At 40.3% G+C, this 15,483-nt stretch overlaps 1 protein-coding gene across 5 annotated transcripts in view; it reads right to left on the bottom strand.

Moving 5' to 3' along the window:
- The window catches only part of EVA1A (eva-1 homolog A, regulator of programmed cell death), a 188,355-nt gene that overhangs the window by 128,398 nt on the left and 44,474 nt on the right, over positions 1–15,483 (bottom strand). For 4 of the 5 annotated variants that reach the window (XM_035322584.1, XM_035322581.1, XM_035322583.1 and 1 more), the window contains exon 2: positions 4,300–4,514. In XM_035322584.1, the coding sequence (XP_035178475.1) occupies positions 4,300–4,380 (81 nt within the window). In that variant the 5' untranslated portion in view covers positions 4,381–4,514. Of the gene's footprint in view, positions 1–4,162; positions 4,265–4,299; positions 4,515–15,483 lie in introns of those variants that run through there. The other variant, XM_035322585.1, reaches the window with a different exon arrangement.

The following is a 15,483-nucleotide window of genomic DNA, read 5'->3' as shown; positions in this document are numbered from 1 at the left end:
ACCACATCAGCAGCACTAGTGATTCTTGTCACCAGCAGCTGGTTGTCCTGGAGAGTGTTGAAAGAGACCCAGGCCACAGGCTGTGCCTAAGCTCCCTCCCCAACCCACTTAATTTTTCTAACAAGATGCAGGGCTCGGCTCCAGAGCACCTTCTAAGCACAGCCCTCTTGGAGACACAAGTTGCACGGTGAAAGGTTTCCTGCTGATTCCAGGACATGTATCTGTGAAGGCAGAAGCTAACTTTCAGTGTCTCTGATAAATATCTGGGAGCTGAAACACAACAGAAAAGTGCATCTCTAGGGCTTTATATATATTCCTTCTCAATAAGCTTTGTTCCAGGACTTTCTATTTTCCTTCTACATAAGCTTTAGTTGTACTTTTATGATAATTTACCAAAATGAAAATCTTGCAAATAATCTGCTGCAAAGTGTAATCTAGTTTTTGTGTAATAAGCAATAATTTTAAGCCAATCATTAAACATTCTCCCTGAGTTGTGTATTGCTGAAATCCAGGATACACAGATCCAGGAATAAGAAGCTGTGGAAAGCTTTATAAACAAGGCACTCCCAACCTCCTCCTCTTCAGGTGAGCAGCTTCAAATATAGCTTCAAACATACCTGTGCCCCATGTATGTTTGCAGGCACAAGTTGTGTTTAGGTTTCTCACCAAACAGATTCACTTATCAGTAGACACTTATCAGCAGACAATGAAGAATGCAGAGCAGTAACACTCCTGTTTCTTCTCTGTGCCAACATTTATGTGTTTATCTGAATAAACATAACTGCCACTGTATCTGTTTATTAGCTTCCAGATTTACACAAAAGGCAAGATCTCATACGATCCCGGTAGAATTAATCTATGGGCAAGATGCCCCCACAGAAGCAAAGTGCAAATACGTGTGGTAGTGTGACGGATGAGAGAACCACAGATCTCCAAATCTCCTTGGAATAAAAGCTCTCTCCAGATGTTCCCCAGCTGTGCAGTAATGCAATGTAGCTCCTTCTCTATACTCTCACACACCAAAAAAGTCAGATATTGCATGGATTAAAAATGGGCTTGACCAGCTCCACCTGTGTGCCATGGGATTACAAAGCAGGAGAAAACTCCGCTGTGAAAGCCCAATGCACTGATCTGCCAAAAATCCTCAGGCTCTCTGATTAGGTTGCATGCTCAGACCAATTGCACCTGCAGAATTGCTCAAAAGGGATCAAAGTATGTGCGAGTCACAACTCATTGCAATGACACCAACACAAACAGGACCATGCCAATGCAGCTCTTTTTTCAGATCTACCAAGGCAGAGAGAGCTTCTGATGCTCCTCTTCTGTGACCCCATCCTGCCCTCCTGGTTGGGATTAGGGCACTTTTCTCTGTCACCTCCCAGGAATACGTTCAGCAGGACTCTACAGGCAAAGTACAGAAGAGACAATACAAGCCCAGACTGTAGAAAACATCATTAGAGCACAAAATTAGCTTCTAATATTAAAGGATGTGTAGGAGTTTTCTACACCCCCATCTTTAAATTATCTCAGAGATGCTTCATTAATACAGCAGAAAAATCTCTTTTCTTCCTGCAATATATCTCATGTGACTTGTGCTAATTCTGGGTTCCCCTGTTTAACAGAGTGGAATAGGGTTAGGAGGATGTTTATACAGCAAACAATGTCTGGCTTTCAACACAACTTTATTTTGTTCTTCTGATCTCTCCATATGTGTGACTTAATCTAAAAGCTAAGACCAACTACATTAAAACTGAAATCCCAGTCTGAATGTCCAAATTCTTTGTGCATTTGGAAATCTCCCACTGAATCCAACATTATGGTGTTAGAATAACAGAAATGTGCACAGTTTGGGGTCACTGCCTTCATGTCTTGGAGACACTCTCCCAAGTGGTCTGCATTTCATTTCAAACAAAAACAAGTGACTAAAGCAAGGGATCCTGGCAGCCAACCTCTTAAGGCTGAATTAACAGTGGTTGTCTCAGAGTAATCAACTCTTTATTTCCCTTTTTAACACAAACTATGTCTGAACTGGACATTTAGAGAGAAGAGAGCTTCGAAATGGGAATTAACTGTTACTCACAGGTAGTGCTTGAAGGGAACAGTATTCGTAACTGTCCTTTACAATCCTCCAGGCCAGTCTCCAGAGAAGCAATAAATTTATACAGTCATGGGCTTGGTTAGACATGGTAATTTTATACACTTAGTTTGGAAGTGTTTAGTTTAGCTGGCTTTTTAAATTAGTGCCAATCAGAATACACATACAATGGTCCTCTTTATAGCAGCCATATAAGTGAGTTTCAAAACCACAAGAATACATGCAATTTTCTTGTCTACAATTTTCTTGTCTATGTCCAATTTTCCTACATACATGCATTTCCTACCAGCTAGCTGCAGGCAGCTTGCCATTCAGCTTGTGGAGTTTTTGGCTTAACCTTCAGAGAGGCATCACCCCCTCCAGCACTAGGAAAGAAGACAAAATCCAGCTCTGGCATTTGGACTCATCCTACCCTGGCCAGACACCGCATATTGAGGTATCAAAGCCAGATTTGGGAGTACCAAAAAGTCACTGTGAATATTCTCCAAAGAGACTCAGGAGGTTGCCAATGGTCCCTTAATAAACTTGTGGCAGAACAGAGAATGTTCTTTTAGCAGGAATGTATCCCCCAAAAATGGACAAATAGGCATGTCATGTAACAGACTTATTGTACAAGAGATCGTCTGCAAAAATGCCTACAGGAAATACAATTCTCACTCTGATAAATAGGGGGAGCTGTATTTACAAGCACCTTAAGTGTTCTATGGAAAGCTAATGGGTAACAGCTCTGAGGACATAAGAAGCTAGGTAGGTAAGGACCTCTTTTAAATCCCTCCTGCATATAAAACTATGTCATGAGAAGCCAAAGATTACATTTCCATTGTTCTCTAGTTCTTCCAGATGCTCACCCACAAAGGATGAGTCCATACACACAGGTATCAATCATGCTATCAAATTGAATGTTTCAAGCAAATTTATCAGTAAATAAATAAAAGAAAGAAGGGAAGGTTGGCTTCTGCCAAAGTCTTCAGTCCATGTTCTCCCACCTTAAACAACATGACTGCCTCATCTGTTGTATTAAAAGCTTCCATTATCATATCTGGGAAAACTTCCCACTGATAAGGACAACATCTTCCCACACTACAACTCAGACATTTGATGTGCAGTGGAACTATTAAGAGGGCAGCTGCAAGTCAGTCAGCTCAAGGGTTATATTACAGGCAAACTTGAACAGTGTGCAATTTCTTGAGAATTTACCACCAACATTTGGAAGCCAAAGGACTCATATCTACTTTAAAAAATGCTGTAAACTCTTCTAAAAAAGTCCTGGATGCAAGAAGGAAAAGTGACGTGGGAACCACTGGCCTTTAGCCAAATTACAGAAGAAATGATTCACTAGCCCTGTAGGTTCACTAATCTAGTTCTGCCATAAATTTTTATTATGAGTTATTATTGATTCATAGCCATAAACACACAGGGTGCTTAAGAAAAGTTGAGGTCTTTGCCCAAAGATTTTCATAGTCCCAAGTACTGCACTTAGAAAGACTTGAGCTTTCTTATACATCTGGGAGCAGACCCCACTCATCTCAACATCAGCCAGTTCATGTTTCTAATTTTAGTTGCTCTTGACAGTTGACTAACACTGGCACCTTCCAAATAATCCTTTGAATTGCTGAAGTCACATATGCTCTTGGGAGGATACATATTGCCAACAACCCCTACACAAATAGACAGAGGTGATTAACTACAGATGCTTGGGAGATTACAAGCTTAAGTGATGTGTGATCACTTATGGTGGCCTAAGAGCCAAATGAGTCAGGAGAAGAAGTAAAGTCAAGGACTCTCCCTGGGTTTCAAGTTACTAAAGTAAAAGCCTTTTGAAACAGAATCATTTCTGAACTGAAGAAAAAAAAAATCTGAATATGTTAAAAAAGCTACCCATTGGGCAGGAGAACTATAAAAAATAAATCTTTAAACACAGTCCAAACATAATTTGGTCTTGCAGTGTACTTGTTTTTCAACCTCATTTCTGAACTGCTATTGATTAGGACTGCAGGAAAATTAAGAAATGCATTAGCAACAAAATCTAATTCAGTTCTGTCTAAACTACAAAGATGAATCACCCACTAAGCTCAGTGAGATGTCTTTGTTCCCATGCTGGGTAGCACTGCTCAGTGCAGAGCTATGGAGGACCAACAGAGACAGCTGCTGCCTGGCCTAGGAAAAAAATCCCAAATGAACAGACACAGTTTATCATGCAATACCTGAAGGGAAGTGCCAACTGAACAGTCAACGTCTTCTTTAATTAAAGTTGCATAGGAGTGAGGATAGCGAGAGGGACACATCTGATGACTTGGTACAATTCGGCCATAAAAAGAAGACTGGATGCTGATGGTGGTTCTGTGAGGACATCTCAGGGAGATGTATTCTCCATCACAGGCATGGTCAGTGTAATTCTTTAGTACTTGTGATATGTAACCTGCAAAAGAACATGACAAAAAAACATCATTACTGACAGTTAATATTTAGGTGATTTACAATAATGCAGTCTAACAAACACACAATGAAACCCTTGAGGGATGTAGAATTTATTACTCCTCTCACACATGGGAAAAGAAGATAGACAGTGACACAGAGAGAGAAAGAGGGAGGCTGGATGGTTTGGCCTTCAGCCATGTTATATATCCTTACAGGAAGCAATATTCAGATGCTCCAAACTCTTAGTCTGCTCATACCACTTATTTATATTGATACAGATATCAAGTTTACAGGAAATGCAGCTAAGCCAGACTCATCATTTAGACCACATCTAGATACTGCATGTGATTTCTGGTCCCCCAGTACAAGACAGACATCAATAAACTGGAGGGAGTTCAGCCGTGGGTCACTGAGATGGTCAGGAGCACTAGCCCTGTAAGTAGAGGTTGGTTCAGCCTCTGAACAAGGAAAACTAATAGCAGCCTGCCAGTATCTACAGGGAGGTTAGCAAGGAGATGGAGCCAAGCCCTGCACAGTGGTGTCTGGTGGAAGAGCATCAAGAACAAATTGAAACAAGAATGTTTCAGTCTGGGTATACAGAGCAACTTTTTCACGACGAGAACAATCCATCAGTGGAGCAGGTTACCAGAGAGGTTACACAGTCTCCAACCTTAGACATTTTCAAGGCCTTACTTGATAAAGCTCTGAGCAACCTGGTCTGACCTCTTAGTTGACCCTGCTATGAGTAGGAGGTTAGACAACCAAAGTCCCTTCCAACCTCCATTTTCCTGTAATCCTACAATAATGGGCAAGAAAGTCCCAGACATAGAGCTGCTAACAGGAAAATCTGGTGTGAGCACTTACAGTTGGTTGTATGAGGGTCTACGCCATTACAGTACACTAGTCATACCTCTGATCTCCCTTCATAATATACCATTTTAATTTTCTGGTTACATCTTCTATTCTAGGCCTTTGACACAAAAACTTTGCCTTCTCCCCAGTTCTGCAAATTGACGATAAATTTAGAAGAAAAACCTTATTCAGAACCAAATCTCTTCTGTTTGTTACAGGATGGCATTATCAACAATAATAAAGTTGTTAATGAGAATAAAGCATGGTGACAAAGCCTCATTAAAGTTATGCTGAGCTAAAAGCTGATTGCAGTCAGGTTTCTATGGCAACTGCCAAACAGCTCCTGACTTTGCCTCAATCAAGCCTGAGGGGAAATCTCTGTGGTGTTGATATAAAGACATCTGTGCTGGGAACTCTGCAGCATGTCCAAGTGCAGCACCAGCCACAGTCCCTTCAACCCTGCAGGCTTTTTTCTCTCTACAGTGAGTTTGGAATTCCCTTCCCACCACTGGCCACCAACACAAGTCTACCAGCAGCAATCACACAATGCCCTGTCTCGGTCCTCCCATACCTCTTTCTTTAGAGGTAGAGTAGAGAGTAATGATAAGACCATCAAGAGAAACACGTAATACTTGGACAGAGTCCTAAAATGGAACCTGACATATATCTTAGACTTGTTTTCTAAGAAAATGGCAGAAATGTGATTACCATCTTGGTGGCCCGTAATCATACAATAATCTAGGCTGGTACCTCTGCAAGTCATTTTGTCCTGCTTTCTGCTCAATGCAGGGCCAATTTATACCAGGTTGCCCAGGGCCTGGTCCAGTGAAGTTCTGAATATCTCCAAGGATGGGGCTTCCACAGCCTCTCTGGGTAACCTCTGCCAAAGCTTAACAACAGTCAAGATTAACCAGTCACAATGACTGCTTATTGTCTCTGGTTCTGTCATTGTGCATTTCAGAGAAAAGTCTGGTTTCATTTCCTCTACAACCCCTTCAGATCTTGGCAAACAGTAATTAGATTCCACTCACTTTATTCTTTAGTTCTCCAAGATGAACAGATCAACTCCCTCAGTCTCTTATTACCTATCACATGCTCCAGTACCCTAGCCTTCTTGGCAGTGAAAGGGACTTTCTACTGATAGTCAACATCTTTGTTATACCGAGAGGCCAGCTTGGTATGCAATTACCTTTCCTTTCTGCAAGGTGCACTGCTTACTCATGTTCACCAGCATGTTCTCCAGGACTACCGTGATTATGCAGACAGGGAAGCACAATTCATGTGGTTTGAGAGCTTCCTGAGAATCATTTCAATGTCAGCTTGAGCTATCCTTGTATATGCATCCGAAAGCTATCTTTACTTCACTAAATTAAACACTCCCAGGGCCTTTTCTCTGGCCCCAAGGCCATATCCAGCAAATTCCTCTTATGTTCCAAAACAGTATAACCTCATCCAGATCTCTTACCAGGAAGTTTTTTATTCATACTAATATTGCCTAGCAGTCGTGTGAGAGAATACTGGTCCAAGGGAATTTTAAGGTGCCTGGAGCAACTATAATAATTGTTCTTAGAGATAATCAACACACAGTAATTTAACTTAGACATTCACGTTTCACTTATGAAGGCTAAATTCTCTGATTTCTCTAAATTTTAGCCTGTAGTTCTCATTTAGCAATTTTGCTGCTGCAATGCCTTAAGGTGTGTACCAAATAGCTATTTATACAAATCACATATTAATTTAAAAGTCCCTAGGGCAGCATTTGCTTATAAGAAGACTGACACAGTCCTAATAATTAGAGTAAGTGACAGGGCTGCATCAGATCACGGAAAAGCACTATTTAATTTAGTGCCATTATATCACTTGATCAAAGAAGTGCTCTGGGGATAAAATTAACTACTGGAGCGCATTTCCTTTCCCAGTTGGTAGAATACATGCTCTGTGTGATGCTGTACATCTAGTCCTGGAGTCGGATCAGCACTTCTCCCTCACAAGTGAGGCAACCATACACGTTGGGCATCAGGAAAAGCAAGCAAGCAAGCAAACAAACAAACAAACAAATATATATATATATATATATATATAAAACACAAAATACTAGCTCTCACTTTTCACGTTACTCCAGTGCTTTAGGACTTTTCCCCAAAGCTGACCTCCCTGTTAGAAATACAGCCAAAGTGCAGGCAAGACAGCACTGGCTCCTCTGGATATTCACTTTTTCTGTCAGAAGTGCTATCCTACACCATGCCTTTCATATTACCAATTCAGGATCAGGGAAGGTTTCAACCCCTGCAATTAGTGCAGATTAGTTGTTGAAACAAGTCCTTCCTCTCCTTTTCCATCAGCAATCTCAAAATAACTTGAGCTCATTCAAGCTCAAGATATTGAATGGCTTGGATGCTTTGATGGTGAATGAGTAATGATAAACAAAGGACAATGCCTGAAACATCTGGCACTGACCACTATGAGAAGATACTGGATTAGAAATGGACAAGATCAGGGATGACACCATGTCCTTCAAAGAGCCAAAGGAACAAGCTGTATAGAATGAATGCTCTGTTTTTCTCTTTAAATGTGCCAAATTTGCACTATATTCATTGGCAGTTCTTTAGAAAGTGTTGGCATTTCTTTTCCCATTGATTCATGTTTCAGTAAACCAAAATCTAAGTCTTTTTCAGCATTCCTGCTGGGTTTTAGGTGACAAGTCTCCAGTGACCAACACGTGGTACCAGGGAGGGAACTACAGGAAGGCTCTTTACTGAGTGAAGTGTATAAACATGTAGCCACGAGCAGGTGTTTGAGGACTTCAATGGCACTTGTATACCCAAGCGAGAAGCACTTCATAAATACAAAAAGAATAGCTTACAGAGCTCTGACTCTTTCCTGGCAAGCACGCAAAAAAATCTTTTTTGGTGGCTGCAAGAGAGAATTTTTTTAGTAAAATGATACAGCAGATCACCAATCAGCTATTCACAGACCACAGAATGACAGTCAAGAAACTGAGATTAAAAAGGTATTATCAAATGATGTTATAATTCCCTATCAAGTAAATTTCCCTGCATTACTATCTGGAATACAAGCTACAGCCTTCCAAGTGTCCACTCCAGACACAGATACAGCAGGCTTTTGTTGAAAATGGCTCCTTTCTTCATCCTCAAATTCTGGGATGTGAAATCACCATTGCTGTATCCAGGACATGAAAGAAAGCAATTATTTGAGGAAGACATTTCAGCTGTATGGCTACAGTAAAATCTACTCTGTTTTTTCATGGTTCATCTTGGGGTGAAAGTGACATTCTCATGATTTTTTTTTCAATTCTCATGATTTTATCAGGAAATTTTCTGGTGATTCACTCATTAGCTTGTCTAGGGAGGACAATGTTAGAGCAGGCAACAATTTGAACTTTTCTTTAAAATATATATTTCATCTTGAAAGTATGCTAAAAATATAGAAGAAAACTAAAACATTAGGCCAACCAAAACTTTCCAAAATGCCATGCATTTTTAAAATCTGGGATAACAAAAAACAGATGTCAAAATCCTTTGGGTTTAGTACTTCCTTTTTTTTTAAAGGACTGTGACAAGGACATGGAATCTTCACTGGTAGGCTTTCATACTCCCAGAGTAAACCAGTCTGGAGGAGTCAGATGCTAAACTTCTTGATTTAAAAGGCCAATGTCATTACTAAAGCAGAGATTTACACTCTGAGGACTGTGTTTTATATCACGAAAGTGATAGATCATGTTTTCCTCTGACAAGAAGGAAATGTTTCTTTCAAACACTGCTTGCAATTTATTTTTTCCAAGACCAAAGTTTGATTCCTATCAGTCATCAGCAGTTACTCTCCAGTACTCAGCAAACGCAGCCCTTAGTGCTGACTGTAACTCTATCTCACCCAGTAACATCAGTTCCCAAGAACCATTTTCACCATTCCCTTTTCAGGGAATTGTTGCTCAGTTCTCATCCAAGAGCCACTTCTAAGCCTTAATACATATATGGACTACAGAACAACAGTTTCATACAGGATGATATAGGTACTGCAGATCTAAATATCATCCTTCACTTACTCTTACAGAGCTACAGTCCTGCCTTTTTGAAACTAAAACAACTGATGGAGTGGTTCACAAAAGCATAGACACAAGAGCTTTCCTGCATGATTATAGTAAAGCACGCACTTATATCTTAACTAACCATGGTTGTTTAAAAATGGTAAGACCTCTTCTTCTGCTTCTACTAAATACAGTTTTGCTTGACAAGGTCCATAGCAAAACATCATCTCACCAGTCCTCAAAAGACAAATTTCATCTTCACCAGGGAATACCTCAGTCTGTGAGGGCTGGAGGAATGGACACAACCACGATAAAACTTACTCTTTGTACAGTTTTGATATGATTAAAAGCAAATTTAAAGGATTTTAATGACCAATGAACTATCACACATAATTCAAGCCAGAGAACTTTGTGCATCAAGCCATATCTAAGCTATAATAATGTCTTTTTAAAATACCAAATTTTGAGCATTTATAGTTACAAATATAGAATTGTATACATATAATTAAGAAAAATCAATGACATGAACAAAGATCTTTATCCTTAGAAGTGATTTCCCATTATCTGAAACAAATACAATTAACCATGTTCATTAACAAAACATTGCCTTGTTCCTGGTGTACACTGATTCTTTTATTTTAGTTTTCTCTTTTTTTATCCATATTGCTTTTTAACTATCTAATATTATTTTCTTCTAGTTTCCTCAGCTTCCCTGTGGATCTTTTTGTGACTCTGAATATTAAACAGAACTTTTCTTCCAGAAGCCTTAATCAGATAGCTTTCTGGAGCTCAGGCTGCCCCTATACCAGGCTTTTTCACATAGATATGGACTGTAGTACTTCACCTAATTCTTTATATGCAAAACACCGATACTGCTAACATCTCTCTGAAACAGCGTGAAGCCAGTGGAATAGAATAACACACCACTAGGATAGGCAAACAAGGCTGAAACATGACCCCTGGCGAGGTTTGAAGCCAGAACGAGTAACTCAATGAGTGCATTTCATACCAGGCATTACTGATAATCCTGTGGTTGCAGCAGTAACAGCAACTCTCTCAAATCACAGAGCAGTCTAGTATGGACAAGTTGGGTTTGTTTTGCTTTGTTAATAATACTGGAGATTAAAACTTGCTATTACAAACCTTCTACAGAGAGATTTGCTTTCATTTTGGCTACTTCCCCCAACCCTTTCACCTTTCAGATACCGCAGAGCACAAGAAAAGCTTGGACGTCTTGTAAGCATACTTGGGAAAATACTTTCATACAAGTCAACACTTCCTTGCACACTATCTGATCTTCTGTACAGCAACTGCAGCTCCAAACAGTATCCGGTGGTAACTTAGAAAAACTGCTTTAAAACAAGAGTGAATGTAGAACTGCGGCTAAGTGCCCGTATTTCAAGACTAAACAAGGTAACATTTTGTAAATGCTGAACAGTATTTCATAGGTCTCCTTGGGTTTGTGTAAGGATGAGAGGGCAGTGAAAATTAGACTGGGGAGGGCTAGGGGTGACTGGAATTAAAACATGGTGGTTTTCAACTCCACAGGCTTGAATCTAAAACAGATACTAGTAAATATTATTCCTATTTATTTCCTTAAACTTTCTAACTGAAAACTCCTGTAGAATTTAATAAAATACTACACAGCCCATTCACAGGCTCTTGGAAGAACTCCACAGAATTTAACAAGCAACTTTTGGAGTCTAGAACTTTAAAGAATTGCCCTAAAACTTCAATGCAAAAATCTTGTTTGCTATGTGAACTTCTAGATTATTTTCTTTGAATCTCCTGCAAGTCTATGGTTGCTGGAGAACTTACTTTTGTAAAAATATTTTTTAAACCCATATGGTTTTGAAGGTTTTTATTATTATTAATTTCTATTTTTTTAAGTTTTGTAAAGGCAAATAAATAGAGTTAAAAATATATTATTTTTTACTCTTATCTTTCTAGAATAATAGGGAAAATTAGGCTGTAAGGGCCTTCTGTGGGTCATCTAGTCCAAAGTGCTGCTCAGAGTAGCATCTCAAACTGAGATTAAGCTGCTCACAGCCTTTTTCTGCTGAGCTTTGAAAACTACCAAGAACAGGAATCCTCCAGCCTCTGAAGAACCCATGCCAGTGCCTCACCACCCTTGTGATGAGAAACTTTTTCATATAATTGCTCAGAATTTACCTTGTTCTAACTCATGTCTGTTGCCTTTTCATTGTGCACCTCTAGAAGGAGTCTAGTTTTGTCTTACTATAACCATTTTTGGGGAGCAGAAGGAGAATGGCGCAGGATGTGGCTTTTGATGATGTGACAACACCTCGAGTACTGTGTTCAGCTTTGGGCCCCTCCCTGTACAAGAAGGACATCGAGGCCCTGGAACGTATCCAGAGAAGGGCTACACAGCTAGTGGAGGGCCTGGAACACAAATCCTGTGAGGAGACGCTGAGGGAACTGGGGTTGTTTAGTGTGGAGAAGAGGAGGCTCAGGGCCGACCTTATTGCTCTCTGCAACTACCTGAAAGGAAGCTGTGGGGAGCTGGGGGTCGGCCTCTTCTCACAGGTAACTAGTGACAGGACTAGAGGGAATGCCCTCAAGTTGTGCCAGGGGAGGTTTGGGTTGGAAACAAGGAGACATTTCTTCTCAGAAAGAGCAGTCAGGCATTGGGACGGGTTGCCCAGGGAGGTGGTGGAGTCCCTGGGGGTGTTAAAGGAAAGGTTGGACGTGGTGCTTAGGGACATGGTTTAGTGGGTAACATTGGTGGTAGGGGGATTGTTGGACCTTGGACCTTGATCTTGGAGGTCTTTTCCAACCTGAATGATTCTATGATTCTATGAAGTTTGTGTTTGCATGAATGCTGAGTGTTTCTGCCAGTATAGATCTGTGTGGCCAGAGACACACATGTCTGTCAGCAGTAGATGCTCAGCCTCACTACTGCCTGGACCTGGAATGGAGAGCTGTAGCAGCTTTGACTCTACCAGATTTAGCAATTCCTAAAACTTTTCATTTCAAATTCCATGTGTGTGCATATACATATGTATTCATATGCATACACACATACACATATGTAAAAAAAAAAAAAAAAAATACAGAATATTTTACCTAATTTAAGTTACAGGAGAATCTTGAATTACAGTATAATTGTGGAGTTCATTTTTTGCAGTGCAAAATTTCTCAGAACACTTAATAAAAATTATGTTATAATATTATAAATATTAATACGTAATGTATTACTTTAATTGCAAAAACTGTAACTTCACATGCATTAGTATGTATTACGTGATGCTTATATAAAGTATATGGCACATAACACCATCACATTTGCTATATATATCTTATACTGTAACCTAAAGATAGTTAATAGGTCACATTGAGAAGATTTGTTGGGTTTGCTCAGTACTCAGAGAATGAGAGCTGCAATTTGGGGAGAAATTTAGTGTATACTTTCTACAGCCCAAAAAGGACAGCTCCATGCCCCGTAGACCAGGTAGGCATTACTTCATTCTAGAGAAACAGCCTCAGTAAGATCATTGCTTTGCAGGTGAAGGAACTACATGGGTGATACTTCCTGAGCTCTTGGAAGTTGGCTCTTTCTTCTTGGCTTTCAACCAAGTCCCTTCCCAACACGACCGTCACACAAATAAATCACAGCACGGCTCACTGTGCCTTTTGTCCTGCATTCTAACTAGAGATAAAGAGCTCACACCACAGGGGTCATGTAGCTCTTCTAAATTAAGTTACAACTGGTTTATTTTATGGAAAGGAAAGATTTTCTAGATGGTTTATGTACAAGGGATTTTTAACAGCAAAACTGCAGTGGTACAGTCAGGCTGCTGTGATGATACCTGTATAGCTTTCCATAGTAAATGTATTCTGCAGGGACACTCTTGCATAACTACCAATGCATCTTTGTTGGTAAACCTCCTCTTGTAAACAAGTTCCACTGCTGTTCATTTTGATTTCCAGTTCCACAATAAAGTTCTCTTGATCCCTTCCCTTCTTGTGACAGTTCTTACAGAAAACAAATTTGACCCTGGAAAACAGTATTTCAAGGCTAACATGCAAAAGGAAAGATGCCAGCTAAGAAAACAACCCCAAAGCTCGGTGTCTTCTGGCAGCACTGACTGCAGTTTAGGTACCCAAACAAGATCTATCCCCACACTCAGCCTGCTCCCAGGGCATGGTGATGCTCAGCTTTATGGCAAGAGACTGGCAGCCCTTTTGTGCCTTCTGGACCAGTCACTAAAACTGCTGAAATCAAATTTGTGCAGTTTTTCAAGGGCCAGCTTATTCACGTGTTGCTAAAGCGATTACCCAACGCAGTGCTTATATAACAGGGGATGGATCCGTGCACCTGCCTTGGGACATGTTCTGAGTTCACTGAATGTCTTATTACTTATTCAACAGGCCAAGAACACTTTATGGTGATCAACATCTTAGTCCACCTCCACTTAATCTATGATTTGCAGTTTCATGGTTTGTGTAGCCAATCTGCAAACCATCACTGTCACTCCATCAGATTCCTTCTTAGGCTCTCCTTACTCATGTCACCTGTAGGCAAGGCTGGTGAGGACAGCGCGCAACAGCAGTCTTCTGGTGCACCCTTATGCCTGGTAAATGCACCGCTGGGTTTTTACTCTGATATTTTGGAAGCCCTGGGTTCACCAGTTCACCATATACCAAAGAAAATTATTTCCTAAATATTCTGGCAATAGGAAATATTCAGCATCTATCATGTAACTAACTGCTGCATGTCGGAGCACAGAAAGTTGGTGACTGTCCTCTTTGACCAAAACACAGATTTTCACCATGGCAAATACATGGGGTAGGGTATGTTTGTGTACTGGAAAGATGCAACAGAGGAAATATAAATCAGCTTTGCTATAACTATGCACCTCTGCAGAGCTGCAGTAAGTGCCTCAAAGCAGCCTGGCCCTTGTCCACAGCTTTGCTGGGAGTAACAGTGAATTACCCTGCTATCACCCAAATTAAAAGAAAGTTTTTACACAGCACACCACACGGGGACAGTGAAAATAGCTATTGGACCACACAAGTGACAGACAAAAGTATGTGCACTGACCAATTCTTTAAGCAAATCAAGAACTAAGACAATCTGACAAGGGCTAAGAAACACCAACACTGAATAAACAGCCTTCTGACCATTCAGGAGAACTTATTTCTGTCAAGACGATGAGTACAGAGAGAAGGTAGCTTTGTTCAGACTAGGACAAATGGCAGGAGTGAAGGCAAAAGTGCATAACCCTGCAGGAGCTGCTGCTGAACCATCACAAGCAGCCGTATGCTCCTTGCAGTCAGGACCAGAAGGCAGCTCTGGGGCCCTCAAAGCAGCCTGCACAACCCTGAAAAATGTAGATTTCAACCGGCAGGTCAAAATGTTGAACGATTCTTGTGATCCTAGAGAGCAAATCTGAAATCCTGTTACCTTGCATGAAATAATACAGTGTGACTTACATGTGCAAATACCATCTTGGTGGTGGAGAGTTCTCCGACAGAAAAAACACTTCCCATCAGCTTTTAGTCTCTCGCTGGTTTTAATGAGCAATTCAACATTCTGATGGTCTTTTTTTTTTTTTTTTTTTTTTTTTTTTTGACTCTGAAACTCCCTCATTTATGTTGTGTAATAAGTGTAGGGGATAGAAAATTTTCATGCTCAACTAGGTCAAATCAGTCTGGATTGCTTTGCCGCCTAGCAATTTTTCCACTGAAGAAGCAGGAAATTTTTCAGGACAATGACAGATTGGTGTCTGTGGAAGGCACAGAGCACACAGACAAATATTGTGAGCTCTGCTGAGACACAGCAGAGAACCCACACTTGTGGTTCCCCTCCAGACCAGAGACCTTGACCTTAATTCTCCTAGAACTCACCACCTGAAAAAAATATAACAATTAAGCAAGAAAATATAGAAAATATATAAGAAAATATAAACAATTAGCCTGTTTCCATCACTGGCATTTTAATATCTCCCTTTTCCCTCTGCTTTACATTCCATATTTTATTTATTTATTCATATTTATGGTAGATTTGACTAACTTAATGAGAGCAACAGCTCTGACACAAACCTGCATC

This window comes from Oxyura jamaicensis, chromosome 3 (genome assembly GCF_011077185.1).
Source record: "Oxyura jamaicensis isolate SHBP4307 breed ruddy duck chromosome 3, BPBGC_Ojam_1.0, whole genome shotgun sequence".
Lineage (NCBI taxonomy): Eukaryota > Metazoa > Chordata > Aves > Anseriformes > Anatidae > Oxyura > Oxyura jamaicensis.
The sequence above is the reverse complement of the archived record's forward strand: the minus strand, read 5'-3'. Positions and strand labels throughout refer to the sequence as shown.